This window comes from Dromaius novaehollandiae, chromosome Z, assembly GCF_036370855.1.
Source record: "Dromaius novaehollandiae isolate bDroNov1 chromosome Z, bDroNov1.hap1, whole genome shotgun sequence".
Lineage (NCBI taxonomy): Eukaryota > Metazoa > Chordata > Aves > Casuariiformes > Dromaiidae > Dromaius > Dromaius novaehollandiae.
In genome coordinates, this window is record NC_088132.1 from 20,756,274 (window position 1) to 20,770,061 (window position 13,788).

General features: G+C 35.0%; 1 protein-coding gene across 5 annotated transcripts in view; it reads right to left on the reverse strand.

Annotated features, from left to right (window-relative positions):
- ZDHHC21 (zinc finger DHHC-type palmitoyltransferase 21) overlaps positions 1 to 13,788 on the reverse strand; it is a 42,370-nt gene that overhangs the window by 12,838 nt on the left and 15,744 nt on the right. For 4 of the 5 annotated variants that reach the window (XR_010386316.1, XM_064502708.1, XM_064502707.1 and 1 more), the window contains exon 6: positions 11,248 to 11,364. Coding sequence is in view for 4 of the 5 variants with exons in the window: in XM_064502708.1 (XP_064358778.1) it covers positions 11,248 to 11,364 (117 nt within the window). In the remaining variant the exon portion in view is untranslated. Of the gene's footprint in view, positions 1 to 10,641; positions 10,799 to 11,247; positions 11,365 to 13,788 lie in introns of those variants that run through there. The other variant, XM_064502710.1, reaches the window with a different exon arrangement.

Consider the following 13,788-nt stretch of genomic DNA (forward strand, 5'->3'; position numbering starts at 1 on the left):
TGCATTTGCAAATGAATGCACCTGTGCTAGCTAAAGGAACAGATCTTTCACATTTTTATTTTTAATTAGCATAACCCACTGCCTCAAGAAAAGTTTTTTTAAGCAGATCATATATTTGCACTGGTTAGCAAACTGTGCTGTAAGATGGGATTCATCATGAACTAATTTATGACGGAACAAACACATGGAAAGAGTATTTTCCTCTAACCAATTCACATTTTCCAATAGAGAAGCAGTAATTTGTAACTCGCAGGACTAACTCCAAAGCACGCAGCAACAATCTCTGGTTCAATTTTTCTTCTTTGCTTGCTTAAAGCGATGTCTAATGAACACAGCTTTATTTAATACTTGCACTAGAAGAATGCAAGCATTACGCCATACTTGCTTAGTACAGTATTTTCAAATATTCAACATACAGGGATCAACAAAAAAAAGTATAATAAAGGAGAAAGAGGAAAACTAAACAATTTGCAAACCTTTCCAGACTTGCAGCCATTGCTTTTACCTCAAAAGGCAAGTTGGCACATAATGTACTTGAACAATACATCATTTTTTACCTATCATCCTTTCATTGTGCATATGGATAAAACAGGTGAGCACTTCAGGAATATCAAATACTGAACACTTCATAAAAAAGAATACTTAACATTTTGGTAATTTTTCTGCCTGTGTAGAAATTACTAATTACATTTTGATTTTACAGTTAACCACTTTTTAGCAGTTTTGTTAATCTAGACTTCTCATGTAAAAATGTTTGATGTTATCAATTCCAATTAAGTTCAGCCTGAAAAATACTAAAAGAAAATAATTCATTTTAACCGTTCTTTTTAAATTCCTTAAATGAGAGAGTTGTCTGTGTGCAAGATGAAAAATGAACCTACATTATATTATTTCTAGGGAATATCTCTATTCTCTGATGTCTGATGAATTTAGTGAAATAGATTTCTAACCTATTTCTTTCTGGTATTTGTCAGACACCAGAAAATGATTCAGCAACAAGGAAGCACCCATCACTGAATTAGAAATATATCTACAAAAAAAAAGAGACAAAAAAATTTTTTTTCCTTCAGTCTGTTTCAAATCTCCAGTGTTTTAGGTACAGATAGGTGCACAACAGCATCACATATAACAAAACATAGTATTTCTCTCAGTACTTAACAACACCCTCTTAAGACAAAAATGTTAGTGAAAAATGCTTGGCAAGGCTGGCTGTTCTTCACACACAGAAATTATCTTACTGGTCTGAAGTCTACATTTGACAGCCATTATATTTTAACAAAAGGTATTTATCTCCCAGAACACTCTAACATCCTTATTACAGTTATTTATTTCCAGTTGTTCAAAGGTACCTCCTTTGTTATTTAGAAAAATAACTGAGTTGCAAAAGGGCTTCTTCCTTGAATGATCAACAGGAGATATTTATGTTTCATTGACTAAATTTTCTAAATTAAACAACCTTCTCTTAATAACACTGTAAATAATGAACTTCGACAAAAATATTCCCTAGTAACCCATAGTGTGACCTATGGGTAAATATATAGCATATATTTACTGGGATTTATGTGAACCATACAGTGATCTTAATAAAACAGATAAAATCTTTCACCCTTCAGTATTTTTTGCTTTTAAGTTAATTATTACATTTTAAAAAGTTCATGCAAAAGGCTTTTTTAAAGAATCTAGAATATGGTTTTGATGGTAAACAGGCTTTTAAGACTAATGATATGTTTGTTAAAAAAATTAAACCTACTGTATGTAATAATACAAACAGATACAAAAGACTTTATACAGTTAACAAATTCCCATTCAAAGACCAGAACATGACTAATGCTTGACAATTTAGTTTATAGAATTTCATACAGTACTTTAATGGGAAATTTACCTATAGGTGGATTAAAGGGAGACACAGGAAAAAAGGAAGGGATAAGGAGAACAAGGAAGATAAATACAGACAGTGCTGGCATTAACCTATTTTCTGTTAATTCTCAAATTTCAAATTATTATTTGGGTTTACTTTATTGGCCCTCTGCTCTCCCTCTGTGACTACTTTATATTTTACATGTTATTATACTGAAGTAAAGAAAATGTTTGCCTGGGAATCCTAATTTCCCCTTCCAATCCCAATTTCTTCTGTGCTAAACTTAATTATGAGGATTAATAGTTCTCTGATTACATTTCTGCCATGTTTGAAAAAACAGGTAAAGCCCTTATTATTTCACTAATCAAAATAGTATTTAATAGATTATCTCATTAAAGAAATGATTACAAATATTTTTAATTATAAGATACTTATTTCTCAAGACAAAAAGCATTTCAGCATAACTACATCACTTGTGCAATCTGTGTATATTAAATATCAATGGATCAATACTGTAAAATATGGAAAGAATTAAAAACTTTTTTTCATGAATAACTGCAGATTTTTTTCACTATTTAGTGTTTCATCTTTGGTAAAATTTTATGAGTTACTCATTACACAAGGAATTTTAAATTTTTCACTGGAATTTTATTGTTTACATTTGATTTTTGCATCATGTTGTTAAGCGGAATACTAGTCTTTAAACAAAACTAAGTGCTTGAAAATCTTCCTTTAGGATAAAAGTATCACAGAAAATTCATTTGTACTATTTTCAACTTTTTCCTGTTGCTCTAAAAAGAAGTTTTCTTCATTTTAAAAGACAAGAACCTTATAGCAAAATAATCAGTGTTCTTCACTACTTACTCACTGTAGGTATCAGCTACATTAAGGAAAATTGTTAAAATACCTGAATTAGGAGGTTTACTATGTTTATGTTGAGATGGATATATTTACTAGAACAACAAAAATAATCCAGTGAAATGCATTTGCCACTTGAAGGTTAAAAGGACAAACACTGCAACAGTAACACAACATAGTCTTTAACAAATATCTAAAATGTTTCTGGAGGGAAAAGGTTATATGGATAGGCATTGCACTGTATACCAGACTACTGAACAGCAGCTGTTAAACTGTTTTCTCTTCCAACCTCCTCAAAGCAAATGAGTGGAAAATTCTTTCTACCATATCCACATAGCATTGATGCTCCAGGATATTGGCATATCACTGTACTTCATTTAAACTGTTAATTAACAGGAAACCCTGGTAGCATTAATTAAATTAATAAAGTCACTGTCCACTTAGTTTATGATAATTCACACACTACATTGTAGAAAGACCACATGGGATCTACCAAATTTATGAAAGCCCATCCACTACAAAATTTAGCCCCAGAGAAACAAGTTAAGTAGTAAATAATATTAATGAAAAGCACATCGCTGCAATACTGACATATAAAAACTACAGAAAAAATATATCTGATGGACTATAATGGAAAACTAAAGAAAAATTATTTAATTCTATATAAATAATTTGTTAGAACATATGGAAAAATGAAAACACAAACTGTTTAGTGTTTTAAATAGAAAACAATCAAAGGTAATCCTTTGAAATTAGGGTTCAGATTAGTCTCTGCAAAGGATGCCGTTCAACTGAAACATCTGGTAGCGTTATGTTGAGAGACAGACCTTTTTTAACTTTGGAAATGAGATTAGTAGATCTGTTATTTGTAAGTGTCCAAGTAATTTCTAATTATTTTATCTGGGTCACAGCTAATCCGCTTTTGCAGGGCTCCCACAATGACATCAGAGGATCACTGCTGAACTGATTATCCTGTTACCTTCCACCATTCATGGGAAGATGGGATTTTCCTTTTGTACAGAGGGAGCGAAAGAGAGAACTGGCTGATTGCTTCAGACAGGTGGCAGCCAACAAAATAAAGAACAAGACAAAGCTTGAGAGGAAGAAGTCCTGACATACACAAAAGGTATCAGCCTTAAAAAAAATGAATATAGTAGTGTCTGACACAATTTAAAACCTCAGATATATGAAAATGCACTATATAAAAAGGCATACCAAATTGTTCATTATTTGTACTACAGTAATACTTTTTACATACAAAGCTGATGCATCAGAACATACACTCTTAAAGCAAAAATGGAATGATTGAAAGAGACAAATAAAAATGCCAGTGCTGGTCCTGTATTAATCTACACACAATTAACCTGACAGTTCCTATTTTTAAAACAGCCTAGATTACAGCTCTTTAACTCATGCAAACATAAACCAGAAGTGATCAGTAACTGATAGAAAAGACACTCTTCTCTCCAAGCAAATCTATGCCTTTTCCTATCAATAAATGAATGAATAAATACGTTAAAAAAAAAAAGAGTTAAGGAAAACATGCACATGTTGTATATAAAAATACCATATACCAAATTAGAGGACTTTTTAAAAATCATATGTTGCCTTGGAAAAATCCATGCCTTGGAAAAGCAGGCAAGTTTCTGGATATCATTCTATCTACTTCCTGATTAAATTTAATTACTTGATGTGAGGATAACTACAGAAAAACATAATTGACAATACAGCAAAGACACGTGGAAAAGTGCTCCTCAATATTTGGTTTTTGGTTAAGTATAAAATAGCCTTTTCTAGATAAATTTTGCATTCACATTACAGCTGAATGCCATTAATAAACACGGACAGTAGAGTACATAATACAATAAATGTTTTGTGTTTTTTTTGTGGAAAAGTTAAATCTATCTGAAACAACTGTCTCAAGCAAAATGATAGTCTACATTTAAATAGTATTTTTGTAGTAAAGAATGACGTGACAAACCAGCAGATAAAAGATACATCTTGCTGCCTTGATAGTGTTTTGAAGTGCCTGTATTAAAGCTATCTTTTTACCCTGTTGACTAGCTGAGGTCAACATGGGAGTGTCCTACCTAGAAGCAATCTGAAGTAAAGGGTAGCAATAATAGAAAAAAAAAGAATGATGTTACTCTTAGTAGGAAGATAACATGTAGTTGTCCTAGGGTGCAACTGACAAAAATCTGTCTTTTTTACTTATTGTTTTATCCTAAGTTTGTCTTTACTTCTCAAGCAAAGTCATTAAAAAATCTTGCTCTGCTCAGAAACGAATGCAGACTCACTTCCAAATAAGCAAGATCAAATTTAATCTTGCAGGGTGAGCAACGATAGAGGACTAGAAAAGCAAGCATCAAGCAAAGAAGAGAGGCAGGCCTTCAATGAATATACATGATCCATGCTGAAAATTATGACACTGTTTTCATGGGTAATGTTTTAAACAGTGATTTCTTCCACTCTGCTCTTTAGAAACATGAAAATTATATGTAAGAGGACTCACTGTTATGCACAGATTTTAAAAAGCGTATTTATTTTCTAAATTATGATCTTTCATTTCTCCCACCTTTCAGAGACTTTTGAACTAGAAGAACCTTCGCTACCTCTATTTCCAAAGTATCCAAATATAGGTTCACCAAGGGAGATCCAGGATACAACTTCAGCATCATCACGAGACTAAAGGCAAATCAGGGCTGGAGGAAAGCAACTGGAGAAGGAGGATGAAAGGAGCCATGTGCCCCTTCTGCTACAAGGATATTTCACATATGCTAGTTTCTAAGGAGAAAGCACTAATCTGGTATAAAGTGACCACCTCAGCTGCTCCCCTCTCCATGAGAACAATTCATATCAGAAGTTCCTCTGAGGACAGTTTTTTGCCAACTGTTCTCACACTTCTCCTCTCATCATAGGAAGTCACCTCCCTTGATCTTTGGCTGCCTGAATCTCCAGATGAGATGCAAATAGCTGTGTGCTTAGGACACACTAACAGTCTTACCACAGTCAGAGAGGTGGTAAGACTCCGAAAGATTACTGCATATTAAGTAACCTTGTCTATTAATCATGTTCACAAATAGCATAGCCTTAAGAACAGTGTCTGTGCAAGAGCCAAACTGGAGACAGAACAAAGTTTCTGTGTTTATGGAATGTGTTTGTGTGTTTATTTCCAAGCCTCTTAGAATCTACTGAACACACATGAAACAAGATAACAGTAAAGAATGTAGGGTTTTTTCCTAGTTTAAGAACTCTTACATAGCTGATCTTCCGTTATAACCAAAGACAGTCGACTGCACTGCAACACTGCATTTTGGAAAGTGCCAGTACATACAGCAGAATATATCACCTATACTTCATAAAGTGCTTATTTTCTTATTTTTAGCTACTGCCCTATTTTAGACAAACACAACAAGGTATATGAAATATATCATTTCCATTATATATAAAGCTTCATAATATTTTTCAACATCTGAAAACTGTTACTCAACATGGGAAAAAAATGCCAATATTTTTCCTTAAAATCCTATGAAAAAACACCTGCTTCTTCATATGGCTTGTCAAGCTATCACTTAGCTCAATTCATAGTAAATTCTGCCCAGAAGAAGCCCAGATAAATATTATATACAAAGGTAACTTCACGCTAATACATTTTTTCTATACATTCAAATTTATCTGTCTTGCTGCAGTGAAAAAAATACAAACTTTTAGCAATTTTACTATTGTTAGTAAGTGGTGCAAATAAGCAAGAGCTCTGAACTATGTGTGAAGTATGTCACACTTCACAGCTGAGCTGCTTGCTACACTAATCATTTATATTTGAGCAAAGCCATGATACTGTGGGTATGGACCGTAAATAACAAAGGCAGAAGGTGCCATTTCAAGGCCTAGTTCTTTATTACTGATGATACTAAACAAGGGGAGAACTACTCTGCAGTTTCATATAACAAGTTGCTTTGGCAGGACTGACAGTAAGCAGAGCACATGTTTAGAAGATAGTGAAAGAGACTGAGAACACAGCATTTTTTTTATATCTGCATATCCCATACTACTGAAAAGAAGTCAGCCTTAGCTGTTTATATTACTCTTGTTCAGTGACATGAAACAGAAACTATTGGCTTGGCTTTTGGAAAATCTTATAAAGGTCAAGCAAGTTTACCTTATGGAGAACCAGAAGTTTTGTTATAAAAAGGCTCAAAGTTAGTTAAGTCATGAGTTTAGTTCTTTTTCTAAAAATATAACCTTGGCAGTTTTCAAAAGATAGGAAAATAACATAGATAATATCCAACAAACCTGAACTTGTTGGACTCACCTAGTAACAATCTGTCGGTTAACTTTAGATCACAGAACTGTAGTGAGAAGTATCTAATTTTAAAATAACTTTTATCCAGAAACTGTAGAACTAATTTTGACTTGATGTTAACTGCAAAGAGAAGCATGGAGCAGGAATTAGAAAAACATTTACTGCGTTTCCTTCTGTACATACATAAGTAGGAAGAACAGAGCTGCTGCTCTGCTGCACCTTTCCAAGGCCAAGAGCCTATGCTCTTGTGCACCTCTCTTGCACACATGCCTGTGCAGCTTCAACAGTCCCTGAAGTGTATGCTCTCAAGAACTGCTATGGGACAGTTAATGTAACATGAATACTTTAACTGTAACTTTCTTTCAATTTAACCTCAAATCTGAGCTACCAAGCTTTAATGATGGTGTTCTGCCAGTAAGAACATCCTTAAATAAATTTTGCTTTTGATTTGCATTCTTTTACAAAATGAAGCTTAATTTCATCATGAATTGATTATTTCATTTTAAATAAAGTTAGTTACAGATATAATTTGCTTAGTTTACACAGGAAGGTTAGATGCTGAACAGCGACTTCAGCATGATATGCAGCAGGCATGTCTAGAGGGACACCTGTCTTTTAGTCATCATGACTCATTGCTCCTACAGGATTTGAACACCTTCCACACAATGCGCTCCTGAGTGGGCATCCCCAGTATTTTTGTCCCCCTATACATCATATGTCATAGGAATGTCTGTGGAAATCCTAGAAGGAAACTACTCAAGTCAGCTTTTAAGAAGAAAGAGTCTCTGCAGTGTCAAAGTCATAAAAACTCTGCAATTTCTCAATTGCTGTCCTCTCATCTGTCTTTTTCATTGGCTATCCAAAACTGTTAGCAAGTGCGTACAGAGGAAGCAGAGCCCCACCCTGCAATACTGACAATCAAAAGCACTTTTTACAGATAGATCTATCTGACATGACCTGCAAATCAATAGCCACCCTACCAATTAACTTAGGTTTGGTTTTGTTTGAAGTCTGATTAGTTGTTTCCACACAGAATTCCTCAAAATGACCACACTGGATTTTCTTAGCAATTCTGTACCCATGAAAGAAGCAACATAAGGAAAGAGGAGGACTGTTGTGCTGGTATGGAACAAGGTAGGGTGCCTGCAGAAGGGTGATTTTGTGCACGCATATTACATACACTTAGAAAACAAGCTCTTCTGTCCATGGAGAAAATTCATAAATGTCTTATAGAAACTTGTGACTTCCTCTATCACTGCTCCTTATCATGATGGAGATGCATCAAGCAGGAGCTATCACATGACTAAATATTGAGGCATGTCAGTATTTGAAAGCAGTGTTTCCCCAAACTGCAAACCTTGCTAGTCACCGCTAAATCATGCGCTGTTTCTCCAATCCTATTTCTATTTATTTTGCCAACATTTTGGGCCTTATCATATAAAGAAATTGGGGTACCTTTCTAGTCAGATAGAACTTGGTGAACACTCTATAAATTTACCAAAGTCAAAACACACTCTGATCAGGTAAAGTTACTAAAATTTTAAAGAATCCACTCATATTTTATGGAGAAAAAATCCTCAAGTACTAACAAGGCCAGTAGACAGGGACAGTAATCACAAGAGAATCTTTAAGATCCCGCTTATCCACAAATACTATGTTAAAGGTTTTCACTTGAGCTTGCTGTCTAAGAAAGTACCAATTTCACCTAAACAAATACAGGAGTATTTCTGTAGACCAGCAACTGCCGAAAGGAGGGTTACCGACATCCAAACATCACTCAACATGTACATAGCCACAAATTTCTGTGACAAAAAAAGGTCTGCAAAAAGGTAAAGGATGGCAGTTCAGAAACTTAAAGGATGCCTTGAGCCACCCTTCTAAATAATATTATCCAGTGCCCATACTTTGAATTACAAAGCCAGTTTCTTTCACCAGTACAGTTTCCCTTAGAGTTTCTCAAATAAACAAATAGCAGCATGTCATATTGTTTAAGCAGCCAAAAGGGGATATTCCTTGGGTAACATTGGGCAGGTACTTATGCTTTTTACATATTTATTCCTTCACAGTGGCCCAAACCTGAATAAACCCCGCACTAAAGTTGGGCTGTGGCAAGCTTCTGCATGCTTGCAGTTTCTGCCCCCCTCAGGGTACCGTAGAGTTAGAGCCTAACACTCTCTCTACCCACCACAGTCAGAAAGTGTAGCCATAGGCCCTTACAACGCAATTATTTAGTTTGACAAGGAGCACAGAAGAGAGAGCATCCAGGGCTACTGCAGCTCAATCGTCCATGGAACTATGATTTTGAGCAGGAAAAAGGAGGTTAGACTTGAAAATGCTATGAGCTCACACCTGTTCCAAGGTAGTGGTCAGCTCAGTAAGTACAATGACATACATCACAGTATATTGTACAACTGACGAAGAATAAAGAAGCTTTATACTGTTTTATAGAGTTTGCAATGTTGCTGACCACCTGAAGGTGTTAAGGCACACAAGGGTAGAAGAACATTCTGGGAATTCATGCCTGTCTCAGAGGCAGCACAGCTGGTACCTTGTGCCAAAACAGAAATGTCCCAAGTTTCAGGTGTTTCTGTAAACAGAATCAGCTTCAGTCTGAGAGTTTGTTTCATGTATACTAGTGCCATCTGGATAAATGCTAATGACCACTACCAAAATTGAGACCAGCTCCCAGTAGCACAAACAGGTGACTTGAACACAGCTGTAGATTTAGGGTTTGTCCCTTGCTTTCTTCCAAATCATTTCCATCTGTTATTGTAGTACTTCTCAGATATCTATTTAACAGAAACTCAAAGGCCATCTCCATCCCAACGTCTGAACTCTAAGGCTCCCTGAACTTCTATCTCTCCTTGCACTGGGAGTGAGGGGCAGCAAAATCCAGATGTCTGCACCACTTCAGCTAGATACTCAGCAGGGCAGAGTACAGGATTAGAATAAATTCCTGACTCTATAGTAGACAGACACAAAGGTTGTTTGCCAGCATTTACACGGAGGTGACATCCTGTTAGCAAACCTCAGAGCAGAAGAGGCACACAGTAAACAGGGGCAAAGGTAAAAGGCCAGCAGGTCAAAAGAGGGTGCGAAAAACAGCCTGGTTGAGCAGCTGGAGAACAGCAAAAATAATACACAGCATAGATTAAGTCAGACAAAAAAGAGCAATAACTTAGAGAAAGGTAATATTAACAGTATTGCGGTTTTATCTAACAAGTAAAAACCATATAGTAGTTCTTGTCCTTTATTCCATACGTAGGCATTTTGCCATATGGTTAGGAGGTTTTCCATTATGCACCTACACGGGTTAAGATTCTGTATATCCTCACAACCCCAAAATGGAATCTCAGCAAGACCTCAGAATCAGCTGCAGTCACCATGCAACTCACCATGCAGAAGATGCTGTCATCTTGTACATTATTGTCATTAATAAAAGTTTTGCAGGTAGAATCATACACTCTTTCAGACATGTTCAGATTTGACTAACATACTTTGTTCAGAACTGGAGAACTTCACTTTTACAGACTCTCAAGACAATTTCAGATGATTCACTGGCAGTGATTAATTTCTAGCTACAGAAAAGCACGTTGCAGCAAAAAAAAAAAAAGAAAAGAAAAGCTTGTTCTTGAAGATATTTATTACATTGTCAAATTCGTTTAACAAGTAAATGTTTCCATGCAGAATTTTTTTTTCCTGTAACTTTAATTACAGAATGTGCATTAATATGCATTTAGACTGTATGTTGTACGTGATCCCACGCCGCAGTGTATTAACTGGAAAGATACGAAGGTAATCAGATTAAAATACTCTACAAAAAGACTGTGTTCTCAAAATGTATGATTAACCAGTGGGCCTCACTGTCACAATGTCTAACTGAGACCAGAGCACATGAGTTTAACATAAAAGCAAAAATCAAGACCCGCAAAATATATACCTTGTATTTCACTGTAAATCCATTATTCATTTCCAGGGCAGTGTATGATTTTATTTCATTAATATAAATCAGAAAATTGCCTCAATAGGTGAATTATTAGACACTTCTTTACAAGAAGGCTTCATAAGATTTGCTTAGAGACAAGAAACCTGACAGAGCATATACCAAAGAGGTGCCCCATGGTGGAATTGCTTCTCTATTATTTCCTTATAATGCATTCTGCTTTTATTAATTCTATTGACAATAAAATTAAAATATATTTCTAAAATTAAGGGAACAGATACTCACAGTGAAAATACCCATTAGCTGAGTGTAAAAGAGTCCACTTATTCCACCTAGTATTATTAGACCCATGAAGGCAGATATTCTTAGAAGAGCAAGTTCATGTCTATATACAAAAACATCCTAGAAGAAGAGAGAAAGAAGAAAGAGACTTTAGCACTTAAAAATTAAATTAAGTCTTTGAACCCAGCGGTAGTAGTAGATAACAGCTGTCCTCAAAGACTTACAGCTAAAGGTAAACAGTGGATTTTGAGCTACATGGCAATTCATTGATGTATTTATGTGCTAAAATTATAAACGAGAATCTTTTATTTATATATGTAAACACAAGATAACCAAAAAGCTCACTCAGATATTTTGAGGTTCAGGAATACAGTAAACTCAGATGGTTCAATCCTGATTTTTTCCACCTCAGACCATGCTGGACTGCTACACAAAAGCTTGGAAATGTAAGAAAACCAATCTGTTAAAACATCTCAGTTATAAGGCTTTTTAACTTTGGCTCCCAGCCACAGCAAATTTCACTTTAACATCACCTCTTTTGTAATAAAAACAGTAACATTCCTAGCTTTACTCCTGAAGATGGTACCTATAAAATCAAAGTATCTGTATTGGATTGGTCTAACTATAAAGCTGCCTATTATCCAACATAAACCTCTCTTTTTCTATTAAATCTTGACCTCAAGTGGCTTATTATAATTTTGTATGGAAGCACAAACAAGTTGCCTTAAGGTAGATGCTGCTCTGGAAAGCTTGCTTTTACCTAGCAGTAAATAGAGGACAGTTTTTTAGATCATTTTCAAAGGATAAATTACCTCATTTTTATCACAGGAAAACACTCGTACATGGCAGTTACTACAGACGTACTATAAGTTCACACCTTTTCTTACTCCTTCATAATGAGTTAGCACACCCATTCCCTTATTTATAAGTTACAATTATGTTCTCAAGGCTGTCTTCTGAATATACACATCTGTTCTTTCACTTAGAAAAGCCTGATCACAGCAGGGAACTATTAAAACTCTTTCAAGTAAACTTTAAATTACAACTAGAACATAAAAGTGAACTGAATGAAAAAAACCCTACTGCTTTTGAACTTTATTTCCTTAGAATCACTATGACTTAAGGAAAAGGAATTCTTAGATCTAGGAATACTGGGTTTTAATTACACAAGGAACAGTTAGGGCAAATTATTTTAGATAAAAAATCTGATTTGAATTATTTATGTGGAAGTTCAAACAATAAAGTCAGGAACATTAAACAAAGATTATAAAGATGTTCATACTGGCTGGCAAAGCTGTGAAAAAAGTCAAAACTTAGAGAAAGTATTCTTCATTTCCTTTTTTTTTTTTTTTTGGAACTCTGTTTACTCACTAACTACTTCATTCACAGTTAAACCAACCCAAAAAAAGCAGGCAAGCTCACTTTTATTTTCCTTTCCACACCCCCCCCAATCAAACCTCTAAGGAAAAACAGGGTAAGACACCAAGATCTATTGGTTCTAAAACACTTTCTCTTCATAATTCCATATGTATTGTCTCTTTATTATTAGAAACGTTTTAATGTATTTTAACTGAATCGCACATTCAATTCAAATTCAACTTGACAGAAGACATAGAAATGTAAGAGGAGTTCCAAAAGTGAAGTCACATTCTGGATCTAGCATCAAGTTTCTCCATTTAATTAAAAAAAAAAAAAAAGAAAGAAATCTCAGCACCCCCCTAAGATGCTAATTAAAGGGACCATTTTCAGCAGGAAGGAAAGACATCAACTTACACACTACAAAAGGAAATCCTAGTGAAAAAGAAGGCAGTATGCATTTTGTATTTCATCCTTCTAAATCATGTTAAAACTACAAACTGTCTTTTAACTGTTCGGTATTATGAGGCAAGTGGTACAGAAAAGGAAAGACCTTTCATACAGTAGCAAACATCACAGAATTTTGGTCTGTCTTTCCTTCCTTTCTCCCTAAAAGAAGAAAGCATCCACCACAAAAGGATTTCTTTTGCAGAACAAATAGTGAGAGGTGGCGGTATCATCAACGTTTTTCTAGCTATTACTTGTCCCTAGGAGCACCAACTCAAAACCAACTGTACTAACTTTTAGACGATTTGTCTCTGAGGCAATGATGGCCTAGAAAACAATACTGGGCCCTCACCTAGAAATCTGTACAGACAGGACTACATTCATTAGAAAGACCCTCAGCATATTTAGGAATAGATTCTTTTGGTAATCAGACCTTAACAACAGAACCACTTTCACCACTATATCTTGAAACAGAAAAGCAACTGCATAAAGATTGGGGGGGTGGGGAAGACATTGTAAAAAATACCATTTAAATCACAGCAATAATAGTAATTACACATCTAGCATGTTGGTACACTACATAAAAGTTCACCCCAATTTTTTTTTATTATTCCTTCTCAAGACTGACAGAAGCATTTTTCCCCCTAAGAAAACCACTGAAGACTATAAAATCACCTCAAAAATAATTTGTTAACAATTAATCAGTCCTTGTTTCAATACATTTTGGACAGATCCATCTAG